The sequence below is a fragment of the Rattus norvegicus genome, chromosome 14, assembly GCF_021556685.1.
Source record: "Rattus norvegicus strain SHRSP/BbbUtx chromosome 14, alternate assembly SHRSP_T2T, whole genome shotgun sequence".
Taxonomy (NCBI): domain Eukaryota; kingdom Metazoa; phylum Chordata; class Mammalia; order Rodentia; family Muridae; genus Rattus; species Rattus norvegicus.
In genome coordinates this window covers 10,305,265-10,325,036 of record NC_141547.1, presented here as the reverse complement: position 1 = coordinate 10,325,036, position 19,772 = coordinate 10,305,265, and the positions used below count along the sequence as shown (strand labels likewise).

Here is a 19,772-nt window from a genome sequence, read left to right as displayed (position 1 = left end):
CCAATGAGCCATGTGAGATTCCGGGTTAGTGGCCACTTTCCTGATTGGGCCTGGGGTAGCCGGGGAAGGTTTAAGGGTGCCCAGCCTTTGAGGTAGCCAAGGCATTTTAAAAATAAGCTAGTGTGTGTGTGTGTGTGTGTGTGTGTGTGTGTGTGTGTCTGTGTCTGTGTCTGTGTCTGTGTTTAGGGGGCATACCAATTCAACTGAGTTAAAGATAATACAAGAACAACATGTCTTTGAGGCAGAGTTCCTGAAACAGGCTCCCGGCTCCTAATGGGGCATCACTCTGGGTAGACAGCATAGCAAGATAACAGGAAACATATTTTTATTTTATAAAACAATAAACTAGACTAAAGGAAAAAAATATCTTTCTGGCCACTGAGATTGGCCCACAGATTATAAATTATGCTGGAAAAGTTTCTAGGAGGAACGAGGCATACCCAAGCCAGGCAGAGAAGATGACTATTCCTTCTTGAAATTGATTTGGCAAGCTGAACTCAGCTGCCAGACATCTTACAGGGGCTGTTAATTTGGGCACAAAAATAGATCATGCTCTTCCAAGGACCCTGAGGAAGTTTGGCCTGACATTGATCCCTGAGCGAGGGAGCCAGGCTGTGGGTGATTTACAGGATGAATGAATCTGAAAGGCATGCCTAATGGCTTTAGACCAATCAAAGCTCCAGATGAAAAGCCGTCCTTCTGAACGGCAGACTGTGTTTGAACTAGCAACCGCTTCTGCGCGACGTTATTTATGACGAAGCAGGTGCACGGGGATGATTTCAGGTGGTAACTCAATGTGGAAAAGAGACTGCGGTGCAGATGGGCGTGGAGAGACATCAAAAACCATCCCTTACTTCTGTGGCAGACGCTTTGCCCATCTTCCCTAGAACAGCAGTCAGCGTCTCCTTCACTCTCAAGAGAAAGACAGAAATGCTTTTCTGCTCCACGTCATAACAGGACGAGGTGTTCACAACCCAAGGCTCTACACTGACTACAGTGTTTCAGCAGCAGCCTAAACGCTAGACACGTGTCCAAATTTAAGTAACGAGGCAAAGATCTCCTTCTCTCAGCTAAACCTTGAAAGCACGTTTGTTTAGTGGGAAGAGATTTCATTTAATACCTGGAGCTCGACCTTTCTCCATTCCTGTCTGGACTCCAAAGGAACCCCACACCTTGCATATTTAACAACTCTCTGCTTTCTCAGTTGACACTGCAGACACTGGGTAAATCCTTCCAGCTAATGTTCCAGACTGACAGCTTCCTTTCGGTGACAACAGGCTCGGGAATGCAGACTGACCAAAGATCCAGGTGACGGCAGATGTGAGCCCAGGCGAAAGGCCAAAGTCAAGCTTCTGAGGCTACCTGAAGCACAGTGTATTCTAAGCTTGGAAGTGTTGAGATGCTTATCTTCTCCCTCCTTTCCACAGACTGAGAGCCTTTTTAGCAGAGACTGCAGACAGCATCTGTGGAACCTGCAGGCAGGCTACGCCTCCACTAACCCTTCTTAGAAAAGAGGTATTTTGTTAAGAAGGCAGCTGAGAACAGACAGCAGTGTGCACGGACACAACCCCACAGTGTACCGCTTTTCGAACTGAGTCCAAGTGGTCTACAGGGTTCCTAGTTTAGGAAGGAAGATTACTTATTTAAAAGTTTGTAATTAATGTATATGTGGGGTGGTACCCAAGGAGGCCAGAAGAGGGCGTCAGATCCTCTGGAACTGGGGTTATAGGTGCCTATGAGCCAACAGGGATGCTGGGAACTGGCCTGTTTTCCCTCTGCAAAGGAATGGGAGTGTTTCCTGATTTGTTACATGTCCCCCAACTCCCCACCCCTCACTGCTCACACACACACACACGCACATGCACACACGCCAATTTACATTTTGCTTTATCAGGCCTTATGTTACCTAGATTTTTTTTTTAACTAATCCCTAATTGGCGAAAGAATTCTGACTCAACAAGTTAACATTTTCAGTTGGAGGAAAAACATGATCTTTTTGTTATGGGATGGTGTTAGCAATTTATTAAAGCACAAAATGACATTTTGGTACATGGAAACTCTGAATAGGCCTGGAGTGTCATTGAAAATCTTCCTATAGTGTGTAGCAAGGGAAGCCGGGACACGCTGACTTCCTACATGCCTTTAAAAGCCTTTTCTCCTCTACAGCGTCCTTGCAATTCTGGAGCTTAGCAGTAGGTGGCGCCCGGGTCCCTGTCTTTGACAGAGCTGGTGCTTTCCAGCACTAACTGCTGGTTTACAAAAAACAAGGAAAGGGCAGCTATTGCATGGGGGATATGAAGGTCTCAGCATAGGACTGGGCTTGGGGAACAAGTAAGTCATAAATTAGTGGACGGTGCCCCCACCGCTCCATTTCCTGATGCCCCAGATGCCCATCTGTGATGAGAATCAATTATTTCATTGAGAATAATAAGACTGATCTCCAAAAATCACCATTACCTAATCAAGGGTTGCCACAAGGGCTGGAATCCTAAGAGAATGGCCTCTTCTTCATTGTCTGATAGCCACCACAGGCTGCAGTGACTATGGGACTTCACACTGGCTAGTCGGCTGGGGGTGGCTTGGTGGCACAGCTCTGGTAAAATAGGGAGTGGTTTGGTGGCATGGCTCTTAGCACAGCATGTACAAAGCCCTGGGTTTCACCTCAGCTCAAGAGAGAGGGACAGAGAGAAATAGAGGGGGAAAAAGACAACTGGGAAACCAGTACTTTTGTTCAACTTAAGCAAATTTGTTTAAATATCTCCATGTGGCTAGAAGCTGTCCTATTAAACAGAACAGATGAACTGCAGATTATGCAGGATATACACATAAAGCATCTCAGGGGGATAACCTCTATTAAAATATTTTATTTTTCTCTGTCTAACTCACTTCATTAGGGAAATGGTTCAATACTCAGTAGAGATATTTGTTAAAAGCCAAGATTATTTCTCTTTGTATTTTATTATGTAACATGATAAAGGGGACAATTTAATTTGGGGGGATGAAAACTATGGTTTTCTCCCTTCGATGTTTTTGTCTTTTAGACAAGTTGAAAAGGGCTAATGGTCTTAAAGTGTTTTCCTTTTTTGCATGACTAAATCTTGTTGTGTCAAATCTCCACATCAGGGTGGTTCCCTAACATAACTCCTGTCAACTGGATCATTCCTAGGTCTATATGCACTTTAAGAGAAAATAATAAATGCACAAGTCTATGAAAACACATTGGTAAAAGAGAAGGTGGCGTTTGGTTGACAAGAATGATGAGTTTGTAAGATAAAATGTTTTTCTGACCCCACCTTATTGATAATTAGTAACTTTTTAAACATTCTCCCGATGACGGAAAGGGAAAGACAAGTCAAGGAAACACTAACTGTCTATCTGCATTCACCTAAGAAAGAATGTTGCTCACCCCTGTCATTCCCTGGTGCTCAGAAGACAACTGCGCATGCTGCCTTCACCCTGGCGTGTTCCACTTTAGGGTGGATGGAGGAAAAGGTTGCAAGGAAATAACGTAACTAGGACAGAAATACAAAGGCCCCATAAGCCATCTCCTTTAACTTCCTGTGTCCACTTCACAGATGTTACAGCTACATAAAGAAGGCAGGGGTCTCGATAGGTAGGGAGATGGTCCCCATCTGCCCAGACTCATTTCCAGGGCAGAGGTCTGGCTAAGCCACTGCGGCCATCTTGGAATAAACAATGCCTATACACATGTAATTTTTGTAGGTTTAAAGGATGACCCAATAGAAGTATGGCCAACTGTATACAGTTATATAGTTCTGGAAAAATGATGGTAATGGAGACAGAGAATACTTAAATTCAACGACTACCCTCCCCCACCAAGACAATCAGCCAATGTGAAGACCTCACAGGATCTCTTTAAAGCTTTTTCATTGGTTTTCTAATAAATTCTGCCATCAGAACTAAGGTTCTCTTCGACCCTTGCTTGGGATTCCTGATTCTTCTTCCAGGCAAGACTGAGGACCTTCCTTTCCCTGTCTCCTCCCCGGGTGTTCTCCTTGGAGGCCAACCAAATATTCCAAGTTCAGTTCTAGGAATCTCTGGAAAGTGAACAGGAGAGTCCCATGGTTTTCCATACCATACCAGGGGCCCTGCCTGGCCTACGCAGGTCCAGTTGGCCCACATCTTTCTCTCTGTTTTCCTACCCATTCCCTTTAAGGAGTGGTTTCTAACTGGTTCACTTGGCCTACAGTTCTCTATTAAACAGTGGGGTTAATGTTATAAGAAGGAGACGTTAGTGAGAGGAATATTGTGTTAAACACTGAACACAGCAATACTTGGCTATATATACTTAGGAATATATTAGATTAGATGCTAAGGGTAGGGAAAAGACAATATGGATACAGTCTGATGAGTATCTTTCCACAAGGCCAGGTGCGAAGCGTGGCCCCACAGACACAGTGTGCAGCATATGACAGCAAGCAAAGCTGAAGTAAATAAGTCCCAGGCCAGGATTCTTAGTAGTCAGAAGGGCTGGCACCTCCAGGAAAACAAAGGCTTGACGGACACAGGGAAGCGACTTGCTCAAGAGGCTGATGCTATCACACTTGCCAGCAAATCTGGTTGAAAGGGAAAAGCAGCCGGTACTGTTAGTGAGCCCTGACTTCTGTCAAAAGTGCCCGGGGTCCTCAGTGACTCAAACATGGCTCCCTGCCCCGAATAAAACTGTCATTAATGGATGACACTGTTTAACTGGCTGCCATTTTTCTTCTATGCATCCTTGACAGCCAAACATTTTTATTCCTTTTAATAAATCAATTCTCCATGCGCTTTGAACCTCCTACGACCGGTTATTTCCCCCAAATCTTCAAATCAGCTACACGACTATCTTCTCTTTTTAAACCTCCTTGTTTAATCCTCTTCGCATAGGCTGACCACCCTGGTCACAACTATGCTCCAATTAAGGCACAGTCATCACATGCCACGCTCCAGCTACTGTGCTCATGAGGAAAGAGTAATTATTCACCATCTGAGTCTGACTGTGCCAGACATCAGTCAGGAGCTCGATAACCTTATTCCTGGATTCTTCCCCCTTTATCCTCTCGGCTCAAGACCCATCCTCCCCGTGAGACACCATCAGGGCTAAATATAGATATACGCACACCAGCAGTTCCAGGCCATTGTCACATGGCGCTGCTGGACTCCTTGGAGACGCGTTCACCCAAACATACATTCACAAGTATGCCTGCATATTTATCCGTATACACCAGACGCCCTGAATCCATCTGCAAGCAGGCACATTTACATTCACAAGAGAAAACTGCAGCCTAGATGTTTTCCTCTTGCTGTTTACCACACTGTTCAAGAGAACACCTCCCTGCACCGTCAGAACCTTAGCCACACTGCTTTGCCTGAACTGCACCAATTTGAATGGGGTAAGGTGACAAGCAACAGTCAAATCACTTACACACACACACACACACACACACACACACACACACACACACCCCACAGAGAGAGGGGACGGGGGTAAGGGGGACGGGGGCGAGCACACCTCCGCGATAGCCCTTTTCTCTTATACTGTGCTGAAGTTGTTCCCGGGGGCTCTCCAATAAAGCTCTCCTTCACGCGCTCAGCCCACAAGGCTACCAGGTACCCCAAACCACGTTAGTATCACCCGGGCTAGTGTCCGAAGTCAACTCCCCTGGGTCACAAAACAAAACAAAAAACAGGCTACTTGTTCAAGTTTGCATGCGAGCCTGGGGAACACACAAGTCTTGTTTCCCTGTCTGCTCCTAAGAGTCAGACCTTAAATTATCAGGAAACTGCAGCAGAAATAAACAACTGCCTCAACACTCTGGAGCATCCTAGGAAACTAGCCAAAAAGTCATGGAAACAACCCAGGTGTGCACAGGAAGCTTAGAGGGAAAGCAAAAAGGATGAACGAGACTAACTCAGACAAACCCTCAACATCTAAGATCTCCCAACAGAAGGCCTGGCCCGGGCGAAGCGCAGCACGGCGTCCCCAGATCCCCGGGTCCCCAGGGCTCAGCTCCGCACCTGTTGGGAGCGCGGCAGCCCCGGGCACGGAAGCAGCAGGCGCAGGGACTCCTAGGTCTCTGGCTTCGCCTGCGCTCGCCGGCCAGGGATCTCCCGCCGCGCCGGGGCGCACTGGACAACCGGCGCCGTGCCGGAGCAGCGCCCTCGCAGCCCCGGGGCTCCGCGCAGCCCGCTCCCGCCATCCCGCCGCGGGGTCCCCTACAGCACCTACCCGCGCACAGCTCCGAGCCTCCACCTACTGGATGCCGTACCGAGGCGCCCCCAAGGCGAGCTCAGGACCAGGAAGGGTCTAACGCCGGAAGAAAGGAAAAACCCGCCGATCCAGTCGGGGTCCTTGTTTATACTGAAACTCCTGCCGGAGTCGCGCACACCCCCTTGCTGGGGAATGCCCGCCTCTTGCCGCAGGCCACGCCCCCACCACAGGCCACGCCCTCCCTACGCTGGCCAATCACAGCGCAGCTCTCCGCCCTCACCGCCCTGCAGCGGGCGCTCGGGGACTTGCCTGGGTCCCCGCGGGTTGGGACTCCCGTGACGCTGCGGCCGTAGCCACCCACGCTGCAGAGGCTGGCTTGCTGGCGCAGCGGGTCTCGGCAGCCAGGGCTGGGCCCAGTCGGCGCGCGTTTCCTCCTCGGTGCCGCTGCCCGCGGCTGTTTGTGCAGTCATGTGTCCCCGAGTGTGTATTCATTTGCCTTGTGTGCTCTACCTGTAAATACCGGCTCGACTCGTTGTACAGTATCTATTATCATAATTATGAGCTGAAGGTTACTGTCCGTGTAACTTTCGGAGGAGATCTGAGAGGAACCACGAAGCACTTGCTGAGTGCTGGGTATTGTAATAAACGCTGGGGGCACACTGGTGGCCGCAACCCGCTGGTCCCACAAGCTTACTGGCTAATGCTAAGTACACTGCCACTCAGTCCACATATGAAAATTACAGGTGTTAGAACTTCCGCAAAATGAAAGGAACGTACTGTAGTACCTAAGGCTGGTTCTCAGTGAAGGATGTTTTTAATCATTGTGACCACATACTTAAGGAGACCATTGAATACTTGATAACGATTTCAGAAAGAAAAAAATAGAATTCAAAACTCTACATGACAGGACAGAAAGGTAGGGGAAGAAGTTGAAATAAAGATACCCACGCGGGAAAATGTACAAGATCTGGAGACTTGGCAGCTGTGACCCTGAGTAAGAAAAGTAGGTTTTGTGAACTTCGGTTCATAGGTAAACACTGTAGGGCCATCCTATGGAGCTGTAATTGGCCTTATAAAAATGGAGCAATACGATCCCTCCTCTAAGGTCCCTGCCTGTCCTTCCCGGGATGGAAAGAGCCACGTTTAACCTTATGTTCGTCCATGTTCCTTGACTGTTCTTGGCTGGTCCCTGTATCTCCCCCACCCACTTCTTCACTATCCCATGCAGGCCTTCTACAGATGGGTCTCCCTAGACCCGGCAATTTATTCTAAAAAAAAAAAAAAAAAAAAAAAAAAGGCCTGAGTGCCTTTTGTCTAACTCTGGTGTTTGCACTGTGAAGGAGAATGGATTCAGAAAGGAAACCATACTCAAGGTCCTGCAGTTGTGGCTGAGCCTTCTATCCTGGGTCTATAAACAAGTAGACCATAGGACACTGGGCAAATCACACTCTTCCTGCTCAAATAGCAAGAAACTAAAAGGGCTGGACTAAACCAGGATTTCTTAGAGGTACCACCAGAAATGCCTTTGTGATGTCTGTGAGCTCTCAGACCACTGAGAAGGCAAACCCAACTTTCCGAAGTCTTTCCTGCTAAACAAAAGATAAAGTCCACTTTAGATTCCAAAACCTCTCGGGGCCCTTCTAGCTCCAATGTGACAATGTGGCTACACCTTAGGAGCCAGCATTCCTAACCAGAAGCCTGTCTCTATCACACAGACACCCGTGAAACCCTCCTCATGGTACTGTAGGCCTCTGAGACCCTGTTTACTCACATGGCGAATGGAAAGAACACTAACACACACACACACACACAGACACACACACCACACAACTGATTAATACAAAAATGTAAATATTAGTAAACTCAACAGTCAGGTTGAGGCAAATAAAGCCCTCAGAGTAGAACCTCATTCCAGGGCTGAAGGATAGTGACCAGTGTTACACCTCCACTGTACAGGGGCTGTACAGGTGTGTTAGGAAGGATTGTCTCTCCTAAGCCTCTCCTAGTATTCAGGCACACAAAAGTGCAAGTCTAGTTGTGAATGGTGCAAGTCCAAACTTCCTTTATTTTTTGACACTTTCATTTCCAAAGGAAAACCCCAGCTTACATCATGCTATATTCAGAGTATTTTTAAAACCTATCTTTTGGGAACAATGATGCTGTTGATTGACAGGTCCTATGAGTTATTCCCCTAGATGTCAATGTGAATCTCTTCCGTTATGTTCCCTTCAGCTTGTGACTTTTAAATAATTCACTTTGTTTTATTTATTACGACTGTATGTGTGGTGTGTGTGTGTGTGTGTGTGTGTGTGTGTGTGTGTGTGTGTGTGTGTGTGTGTGTGTAAGCCTCAGGACAACTTTTGGAAGTTCCATTCTGAGTTCTAGCAATGGAACACAAGGGGCAGGTTTCTATAGCAAGTGCCTTTACCTACTGAACCGTCATGCTGACCCAACTAATATGTTTTTTGCTTTCTTTCTTCTCTTTTAGATGGTGTGTGTGTGTGTGTGTGTGTGTCTGTATGTGTGCTCCTGGCTCCTGTGTGTGTACACACACATAAGTGTGGGTCCCTACAAAGACCAGAAGACTCCATGCCCTGGAGCTAGAATTACAGGGGCTGTGAGCAGTGAGCTGTCTGACGTGGCTCCTGGAATTTAAACTCCTGTCCTTTGGAAAAGCAACAATCTCTCTCTCTCTCTCTCTCTCTCTCTCTCTCTCTCTCTCTCTCTCTCTCTCTCTCTCTCTCTTTGGTTCTTTTTTTTCCGGAGCTGGGGACCGAACCCAGGGCCTTGCGCTTCCTAGGTAAGCGCTCTACCACTGAGCTAAATCCCCAGCCCCAGCAACAATCTCTCTTAAACACTGAGCCATCTCTCCAGCCCCTGAACTTCTGTTTTTAATAATCTATCCATGTTAGCATATATCTCTGTCATTGACTGGGTCTACGCACTGTTAAACGGTTTACCATAGCTGCACCACATCTGATTGTGTTGTGTTCAATCCACAACAAAGCCACGAGAGGCAGATACCATTAGATACATTGTAACAAGAGGGAATGAGACTCAGTAAAATAAAGAAGCCACACATCCTGAATCCAGTGCTCTTGTTCTTTCAGTTCCAGTAATGTGCTAATTGGGCATGTGAGTTTGCAAAGGATGTTTAAAAGTCTAAGATGCATACATGTCAGAAACAAGCTAAGTTTTCTTGCAACCCAATGTTTATTATTAACCTAAAACAGATACTAGTTTAATCCCATTAGTTATAACTTGCTACTTCATTAAGGCATTTGAACCTTAAGTGAAAATGAAAGCATGATCATCTTCAAACATCAAACCACCTGTGTTAAAACAAAACGAGGCACCAGAACATCAGTCAGGATCAAAGAAAAGGAGTGAGGGAGAGGGCTAAAATGTCTGTGCAGTGGGAATACTGCAGCTATCCGAATTGGACAGGCAGCTCTTGCTTAGATCTCACTTTGTTCGTTGTTTTATTTTTGAGAATTTCATACATGAGTATACTGTATTTATATTATTTCCACTTACCCTGGTTCCCCTTCCAACTTCTCCTGTCCCTCTAGCCTGTATTCATGACCGGTTCTATAATTATTATAGAAGAATTATTATATTATATACAGAGAGAGAGGGGTAAGGGAGAGGGAGAGGGAGAGGGAGACGGAGAGGGAGAGAAATAATCTGTGGAATCCAATTAGCATGTGTTTACAGCTGACCCTCAGGACTGGGAAACCTAATGAGAGGAAAACCAATCCTTCCTCCCTCCCTAGGCACTCAAGGACTGCCTGCAGCTTTTCTTCTAGACTAGGGCCTTGGGACATTTTCCCCATCCGTGTTGACACATCCATTTGTATGGTCTCCTGTGGGTTGCCATAGTGTTGAGAGTGCATGGGTGCAGCCTTCTGGTCATGTAGAAGACAGTGTTCCACAGCAGCCATCTGGGTCTTCTAGCTCTTTTTTTTTTTTTCTTTTTCCGGAGCTGGGGACCGAACCCAGGGCCTTGTGCTTCCTAGGCAAGCGCTCTACCACTGAGCCAAATCCCCAACCGGTCCTCTAGCTCTTACAAGTTTTCTGTTTCCTCTTCCCCTATGGTCCCCAAGCCTGATGCGAGGTGTCCCAGATGAGCTGAGAACCTCGCAATCACTCGTTGTTGCATTTTGGTCCTTTGAGGTTTTCTACCATAGCATTCATCTACCGCAAACAAAGAAGTCTCTCTGATGAGGGTGAGGACTGGTAGTTATCTATGGGTATAAGGATAAATATTTAGCAAATGTTTGGAAGAAATATTAGCTGAGCAAACTAACTGTAGTTGGCTCTCCTCTAGAGTCTATGACTGCTCCAGACATGGGTTCTTGATTAGGTTTACAGTACCGAGCATAAGTTCCTTCCTACTGAGAAGCCCTCAGGTTCAATTAGACAGCTGCTGGTTACCCTTAAGCTATTAGCGCCACTGCCATTACAAAGTTGGGGCTATCTTCCAGGCCCAGGCCTACCTTTATTGAGGTTCCCAGACTTCACGACTGGGTAGTGTTGTGAATAACTTTTCTCATCTGGTGGCTTCTGATACTATGGGTTGTAATACATCTGTAATAGATCTGTAAGGGCTTTATGAAGTGCCCAGGTAACACCTCAGAGTATTTTTACATTTCACACTAACTGTTCTCTCAGACATTCTGGAGTATGGGTATGTAGCTGAAGGTTTGAAATATGAGCTCCAGTTGGTAAATGGAAAGAAACAAAGGCCCGGGTCCCAGGGTGAGTCATCAGGTAGCCTGGGCACTGCCTGTTCTTCTGGCTTTCAGAAAACAAGGAAGGTAAACTAAACCCACTCTTGGCAAGGATGCGTTGCGTGGTCTGTCTGACATGTTGACAAAAGACTGCTAGACTTTTATAGAGCAAAGCCCTGGGGAGTGAGCGGATAAAGTATTGACAAACTGCATCCAACAGTTTCTGAGTATCGCTTCGCTGCTTCTTAACCTGGAGCATATTCAGAAAGAGTTCCTTGGTGACATACAAACGCAATAACTTCTTTTCTTCAACAGGCAAGAAATAAGAAGAAGGAAAAAAAACCCTCTAATAACTACAGTATTTAACAGGTGAACCACTCCCTGTTTTTACAACAAATAGGTGTTAAAGAGAGGAAGAAAATATAACAACACACACACACACACACACACACACACACACACACATGCCCCACCCCTGACTCACCCACACCACAAAGGAGGAAACACTGCAGTTGTACGACCAGGATAGGGGAGAGCACAAGGCTCGCCTCCTGGAGCCCTCTGTCTTTGAACTCTCACTCTCATTCGGCAGCAATGGAAAGTGAACTACTGTGTGAAGGCCTTGGAGCAAGGACAATAGCTTGGTTTCAGACCCCAGAGAAAGCCCCTTGTTTTCTTCCTTACTCTTGAGTGTTGCATTCCATGACTTTCCTTTCCTCACAGCAGAAGGGGAAGGAGGTATAGCTTGGCGTGCTTTGGTTTTCTGCCCTCTTCCTGCTTTGACCTAAGGAAAACCTGCCCGTGACCAACCTAGCTTAGAATGTGGCCGTGTTGGAACTCCGTAGAAAGACAAAGGAGTGGTGTGGGGAGTTCCAACCATTCACAATCCTGGAGCATGGCTAGAAGGACCGGGAAGGCAGGATCTAAAATTGTATTTACTTATGACCCTAACTCCCTCTCAGTACCATTAATTCTTTGATGACTACAAAATGAGCCCTGCTGCTTTGGAGAAACTTCTGTGTCGAGAGAAATGGCCAGGGTCGCCTTGAAACGAGCATCTCAACGCTTACCAACGTTGGTCAGTTTGCAAAAATTCTTCCCCATCTCCTGAACTGCCTTGGAGAGGGCACTGAGAGTCATTCAGTGTAACAGCAGTCATGATAGGAGATAGACAATTCATTCTTCGAGAGCAGCAAAAAGATTATATGCAGCCTGCCAAGGAAGGCTTCGCTCCTGTGAGGAAGGTCTTGACTACAGAAGATCGCTTCAGGAAGTGTCCTTTGCGGACACGTCCCGGCCCTCACCACTCTTTATCTCAAAGGCCCTAATGGTCCACCAAGAATGGAACAACTGTATGGGAAATTCCGCCCTGCAAAGGATAGTTTTTCAATTCCTTTACCAACGTGTAAAGATTCTAAAAGTTACTGTAAACTAAAACTGCCAAAAGGCAACACTATTGTTCCTCCTTTAATAAGCATTATTATTTCCCCTACCGATCCATATGTATCCATACAGAGTAGCTACATGTGACACAAGAAAATATCTCCCTCTACGTAGTAAAAGCTGACATAACTTGACATGCTCACAAGGTCGTAGAGCAAACATCCCTGTCAATCATGTGACGTACAATAGCATACTTTTCTACACTGGCAAAGAATAATAAATGTGGGTCGTTGATGTAAGTATGTCAACATTTTGAGCTGGAGTATAACCGTGCATGAGCTCATATGGGTATTCTTTCTTCCCTGGATATTCCAGGTATATTTCTCTATTTAGAACTTTTATGCTGGCAGGATTTGTCTGTTTTCCTCTGAGAGAGTTGATTTTAAAGTGAATTAAGAAGAAAATACTTTCACGTCATTTTATTTGGAGACAGGATATCACACGCCCTGAACGACACAAACTCCACAAGATCAAGGATGACAAGAGAGTTTTTATATTTGAGACACTTTCAGCCTTTTACAATAAGCCTTCTTACTTTTCTAGAAGGTCCCTTCCTTTTTAACTAATTACCACTCCGTGTCCTAGAACATTGAGTAAGAAGGAAGAAAGGAGAAAATGAATAATAGAATAAGACAATTTTTGGAGCTGGAAGGAATATTAATTATCATCTCTTCTAATCTTTCCTATCCTCATGCTGCCAATCAAAGCATTTCAGAGATGAAGAAATTGAGTCCCAGAGAGAATAAATGATCTCTCCCAGGCTAACAAGATAATAACAGGGCTACACTTGTCCAAGACTGGGATATAACTCAGGACTTCAAATACTACCTGATTTGGCTTGCTAATTATCACCCTGCAGGGCCAACTCTGTGGGGCTACCTTGACATTATAAAGTTTGTTATCAAATGCTGAGGACAGATACGGCTAAACTAAGGACTCTTGATGAGATGACAAAGTAGAATTTTCTAGATACTGCTGACCCATTGGAATTCTCTAAATATTGCCAATACTGGTAATTTATGATCTTACTTAATGTCTAAGGCAATAAAAGCATAAATTGTTTAATACCTTTACCAGTAAACTAATCATTTTTTAGTCAATCTATTAGTCAGACCTCACAAAATTATGGTGGTCAAAGGGCTCTTCAGTTAGCGTTTGCCGCCATTGTTGTTAGGGAAGCCCATGGCTAAGGACTCACCTCCGTCATAGTCACATATCCAATCACATCATTACATCATCTTTTAAGTCGATTAGACATCTATCTAAAGGGCTGACTTCTAGGGGAGTCTGTGACATTAAATCTGTGAAAACACCCAAATACTCACTTTAACATGTGGGATAAATATCATTTCAGTAGTAGAATCATTGTCCACACAGTACATCTGGATGACACTCTGCCTGGATAAGCGCAGTGTTGAATGCATCTCACACACGTGTACACAATCCCATACGCTCACACACAAGGCACGGGAGCGGACACTAGAATCCACCTGCATTGCTCTAGGTGGCTGAGAGAACTCCTGTCAGGGGGGCCAGCTGAGTTTAGGTAGGGGAGGCCAGGAAGGCTTTAACTTAGTCTGAAGAATTCAACTCTTCTCATGAAGAAAGACTTAGCAGATTTGACAGTGTGTCTATTATGATTACCCGATTGGCAGGTAGATGGATACCTTTGTTTTTATTTTGTGAAGTCTTTAAAAAATAAAAGAATTTATCATCAAAATCAGATTTTTCTCATACACCTATATTACATAACCTTAAACTTTCAAATTTACTTAAACGCAATTCTTACTGATGAGATGAGGTTCTAAATTTCTCTTATTTCATTTCTATCTATAGATTGATCATATTTACAGAGTGCCTATTAGTAGTCGGGTCTGACCACGTTAAAGGATAGCACATGTGACGTCGTTAAAGACTATGATGCATTTTGATGTGACTGTGTGGGTCCCACAATGCGATGGACACCGTGACACACAGCACATGAATAAGCTTGGATTCTTGACTGAAACCTGCTTAAAAGTCAAATCTCTCACAGTCACACTACTAGCGTATGATGAACGCTTCCAAGGCCTGGAATTAACTGGTGATAATTTTAGAATCTACAATTACCCCCCACACAATTGTCTCTAATTAGCTGTCTCTGAAGAGCGGTCAAGAGTGGGAAGAACTAGAAGCTGACTCCGGCTCCCTAAGTGTGGATCAGCGCATTCGCTTGAGATCTGTTCCCACAGTGAAGGAGGTGTGTTGGGGTTAGCATATGGGTGGGAAGGACGTGGCTGTCACAGAAGCAGAACTTGAAGAGAGTGAGGACTAAAAACAAGACAAGTTTTTTTTTAAGCCAGACCACAGCTCTGTGAGTTAAAACATGTGTTGAAGGAACTGAACCTGAAGAAATAGATGTAAGGCAGTCTCTCCTCAGGTAGGAATTTAACACCTTTCCCAGCAAGACAAAATCTCCCGGTCTAGACTGAGTCCCACAGATAAATAAGACATGTGCCTTCTATTCTGTTTGTTGTTTTATAAAAACTCACAACAAATTCTTCTCCTAAATACCCTGATTAAAAAGTCAAACGCCAGCTGTTACAAGTCATAAGCCCAATTTTTTTCAGATGTCCGAAACATTAACAAGCCCCATTTCCCTCCAAAATAGTTGAACTAGGACATGGGGTTTTGAAAACATCTCTAAATAGGGGTTGTTTGGTTAGCCCTAGGCCCTCTCACTTTAAAGCTAACTGTAACCTTTCCAGTCAGCGTACACAACAAAATGAAAATGAATGAGAGTTTTGTTCTTTCTCTTGATGAGAGGAGTCACTGTGGAAGCCAAGCCTGTACAGTGTGTCACAGGACAGCAAACTTGAGGAGAGAAAGCTTCACACTCAAGGGGCCTGCTGGGTTCCATGACACTACAGGAAAAGCTCTCTCCCTCCATGTCTCTCTCTCTCTGTCTCTCCATGTCTCTTTCTCGCTGTCCCCTCCCCCATCACGTTCTCTCTCTTTCCCACTCACCCCACCCCCTTTCTGTGGAAGTCAGGCTATGGAGAAGGCCCGGCATTGTAAAGAGCTTGTCTCCCAAGCATGGAGCCCTGAGCTTGGATCCCCAGAACCCTTGTAACGCCTGACTTGATAACTCACACCAGCCACCCCACTGCTCCAATGGAGGGATGGGAAGAGTTCCCAGTAGCTCTCAGGCCAATCAGCCTTTTGGACTCAGGGGCAAAAGGGACCCTGTCTCAAACAAGATGGAAAGCAAGGTTATACACCTGAGGCTGTATACCTCGGCCTCCCTTTCTCTCTCTCTCTCTCTCTCTCTCTCTCTCACACACACACACACACACACACACACACACACACACACACACATACACACACGGTTTGAAAACTAGAAAGTAATGAAACAAATTTCACTCCAAATCTAGGAGCAGTCATCCACGTCTTAAGGAAGGAGACTTGTCTGGCCTGCTAGAAACCAGTGCTTTGGGGGAAAACAACATGGCGGTGGTCATTTGCACAAAGGCTTGTAGAACTTGTTCTAGAGCGCTCTGGAGAGAAGTGGTTCAAACCAGGAGGAGCAGTGAGAACGAGGGGAGGCAGCTGGGCTCACCTCGAGAGTCTTTGGCAGTGTTTCAAAAGGACTCTGGTCAGATTAGAACAAAACACAACCAACCAGCTTAGAGAAGACTGTCTCAGAGCCTTGGAGTTCCACGGGAAGGTAAAGATTGCTTCTGGCGAATGCTGCTCCCCGTGAAGACTGGTTTGTTTGTTTTGTTTTGTTTTTTCTTGTTTGTTCGATTGAGTTCTTTGTTTACTTGCATTTTATTTTGAGATAGGTCTCAAGTAGCCCGGGCTGGCTTCCGATTCAATAAACAGCCTGATGATAAACGCCTAATCCTCCTGCCTCCACCTCCCAGTGCTGGGATTGCAGGTCTGTGTCACTACGGCCAGTTTATGCAGCCCAAGGTTTTAAACGTGCCAGGCAAGCATTCTGCCAACTGAGCTATGCAATCCTCTCTCAAATACTGCCTGTTATCCATAGTTGTTAGATGGAGATATGAGATCTTCAATAGCCGAATGGCTTGAGAAGGCCCAGGAGGGACAGACTTGCTCCTGCCCCACTGCTGTCAGGGAGAAGGGCAAGTTTGTCTCTGAGCCCACTTCTGCCTGGTTACACTGATGCTCGTCAGACTCTCGACCTGAGCCTGCAAATCTTTTCCTTATGGCCCCGGTCATGCACAACAACAAAAAGCATAAACAAAACCTCCGCCCTCACCTCAGAGGTTTGATAGTATATTCTGGAGCCAAATATAAGAGATGATGGTTCAGGAACACAAATTTAGATTATTCTAAATCCTGTGTCCCAACGGGGTAGCAGTCCAGAGAAGTTTTTATAGTATCCAAACCAAGTAAATCATAAACACTTCTAAAAGACGTTGGAACAGAGAAACTCCTACTATAGGCCTTAATGGTATAACACGCTTAGCTTTTGGTGGCTGGTAGCTAGGGGATCTGTCCAAAATGATTTACCTGATGGCTGCAAAGGCATTGGTCACACACAGAGGTGGGCAACAAATAACCATGTGGGGACTAAGATAGCCCATGTGGGAACTGAGATAGCCCATGTGGGAACTGAGATAGCCCAGGAAATCTAGCTGTGGACAAGCAACTTCCCTACTCTGTACATCACCGACATTCAGGTCAGTTAACTAGCCTTGGACAATGTCTGACAGGGGTGGGGCATTTTCCTGGGATGTTAATGTAACAGCTCAGCTCTCTATGACAGCAGGTGACTCAAACTTACTGTACAAGGGCACAGTGTCGACTCTGCGTGAGGCTGGTTAAAACACAGTCAAGATACAATTGCTGTGAGAGACAGTATATTGTAACATTAATCCTGTATTCAATTCATTTACATGCCAGTCGGGTAACCAACCGTCCTGCTTGGCCTGGGACCAGCCAGGTCTCAATATTGAATTTCATGATGTCTTAAAAAACAAAACAAAACAAAACAAAGGTTTTTTTTTCCTTTATTTTACGTCGGTGAGTGGGTGTTGGCACAATGCTCCTGTGGAGGACACAGGACACTTTGTAGGAGTTGGAACTTTCCACTGTGTGAGCTCCGGACATCAGGCTAGGAGCAGGTGCCTTTACTATGGGCTCTCCTTCCTGGCACTAGGGCAAAGCTTTGGATGTGGGTTAAAAGGTATGGTTGAGGGGCTGGGGATTTAGCTCAGTGGTAGAGAGAGCGCTTGCCTAGGAAGCGCAAGGCCCTGGGTTCAGTCCCCAGCTCCGAAAAAAAGAACCAAAAAAAAAAAAAAAAAAAAAGGTATGGTTGATCTCCTAAATTGAGACATTACTAAAAAAAAAAAAAAAAAAAAAAAAAAAAAAACAAAAAACAAAAAACTTGTGGGTCCTGGAGAAGGCATTAACAAAAGCCATTGAGGACAAAACAGAAGGTGGCTGCCATCTAGAAGTGACCACCGAGGAAGGCAAGGCAGACGGCATCAGAGGTCTAGATACGAAGTCCTCACAGAGACGCCCAGTCCTGGGACAGAGAGGTACTCACCACAGGTGGGATAGGCTGGGAAAGTTGCCTGCCTTTCATAAGTACAGGAAGGAGTTAGCATCGGATTTTGTCAGGGTAGGGTCACCTGACTTCATTTTTAAGTATTTTTAAGCTCTTTAGGATCTCTGGAGGATATTAAGTCTCTCTAAAATTAGGTTGAAGATCTATTTTTGATCTTCTACCAGAACTAGATTGAGTAAAAATCTCGAGGTGGAGATGGAGTCCGGTTGGCACAGTGCTGGCCTGGCATGTAGAAGGATCTCGATTTTACCCCTAGTGTTCACAAACTGGAACACAGGAGGGTCAGAAGTTCAAGGACACACTCGTTTATATAGGCAAGTCAAGGCCAGCCTGGGAGGAGAGAGGACGAGGTGGTGGGGTAGGATGTATATTAATATAATCTTAATAGAACAATTAGAAAGGGCACAGGCTAACAATGACCTTGCCTGTACTCTGCCCTGATGCCACAACACTTGGCATACAGCAGGTGCCCAGTGTTTAATTAGTAAATATGTGAGTTAAAATATTACTGCTTTTTTTATGTGTTAGGTTTAAGCCCTAAATTTACTTTCCCTGAATAGTTCCTCTCTTCTCAACCAACCTACCGGTAAGCCTGAAGTAATTATAGATCAAATGGACGGACCGTGGCTTGTCCGTTGGCTTCAGACTAAAGGTATCCAAGGCCAGACTATACCTGCTGTTTCAAAGACACACTTTGTATGCCTTTGCGTTCGTTCTGTGCCCACGTGTTAAGTGGTCTAATACCTAAACTGCGGTGAGACATGTCTTTGCTTTAAGCCCTGAGTGTTAGGATGGTCCGGCTCTAAAGAGGGGTTGTGGAATGACCAATATTAAGAAGGCACGGAGTTGTGGTCTGACAATTCCAGTGTTTGCATTAGGGGACTTCTCCCCTCCTACTCTTGGCAGAACCTCCCAGCACTTTCTCCCTTCTGACCACTCCCCTTTCTTGACCACTCCCCTTTCTTGACCACTCCCCTTTCTTGACCACTCCCCTTTCTTGACCACTCCCCTTCTTCGAAAGCTCCAGGCCTTGACCTCAATGCCTACATCAAGGACCACCCCCGGCCCCCACCTCACCTCTTCTTTTTTGTCATGAGATCTCCTTTTTTCTGTTGCTACTTCTGGCCCCGCTGCAGTTTTGAAAGGAGTAAAAAACTTCAGCCTGCCCGATGACTATCTCTCCTCACTGACGGCACTCATGTGATTTACTTCAAGGTCAGTGCATTTCCCGTGTCTGGGGTGATAGGCAGCGGAGGAGTCCTTCCTTTGCTTCACAATGGACAACGGTTCGCTATGTTTAAGCAATTGGAATCCTCAAGTTTACCTATTTTTTTACATTTTCTATACATAATAACTCAAATGAGTAGATCATTTACCTGTGGGGAAAGGGACCTGCCTAAGTTGTCCTCTTCCAATGGCTTTCCTCAGACGGTTCTGCACATACAGGATGAACTTTCAGAGCCCACAGATAGAGTATTAATAACTGCTGTTTCCGTCCCTTTTTTAAATTATTTTTATTTTTCGCTTACGTGTGCGTGCACGCGCGCACACGAGTGGTGCTACCCTCAGATGACAAAGAAGGGCATCAGATCTGTGGAACTGGAGCCACAGGAGTTGGGAGCCACCGTGTGGGTGTTGGGAACAGGACTCAGGTCCTCTGCAAGAGCAGCCAGAGTTCTAAACTGCTGAGTCATCTCCGCAGCCCTCTGGAAATCTCCTGACATTACTTTAATCTTCAGTTGCTACATAAAAATCTTTAAAAAGTCGCCACAGACTAACAGATCACAACAGTTAACAGGAACAA

General features: G+C 45.6%; 1 protein-coding gene across 6 annotated transcripts in view; it reads right to left on the bottom strand.

The window, feature by feature from the left end:
• Rasgef1b (RasGEF domain family, member 1B) overlaps positions 1–19,772 on the bottom strand; it is a 528,207-nt gene that overhangs the window by 27,919 nt on the left and 480,516 nt on the right. For 2 of the 6 annotated variants that reach the window (XM_087582085.1, XM_087582086.1), the window contains exons 1-2: positions 4,499–4,577; positions 3,407–3,469 (exon numbers count right to left, since the gene is read on the bottom strand). The exons of 2 other annotated variants lie outside the window; for them this stretch is intronic. In XM_087582085.1, coding sequence (XP_087438211.1) covers positions 3,407–3,415 — 9 coding nt within the window. In that variant the 5' untranslated portion in view covers positions 3,416–3,469; positions 4,499–4,577. 6 annotated transcript variants of the gene reach the window in all.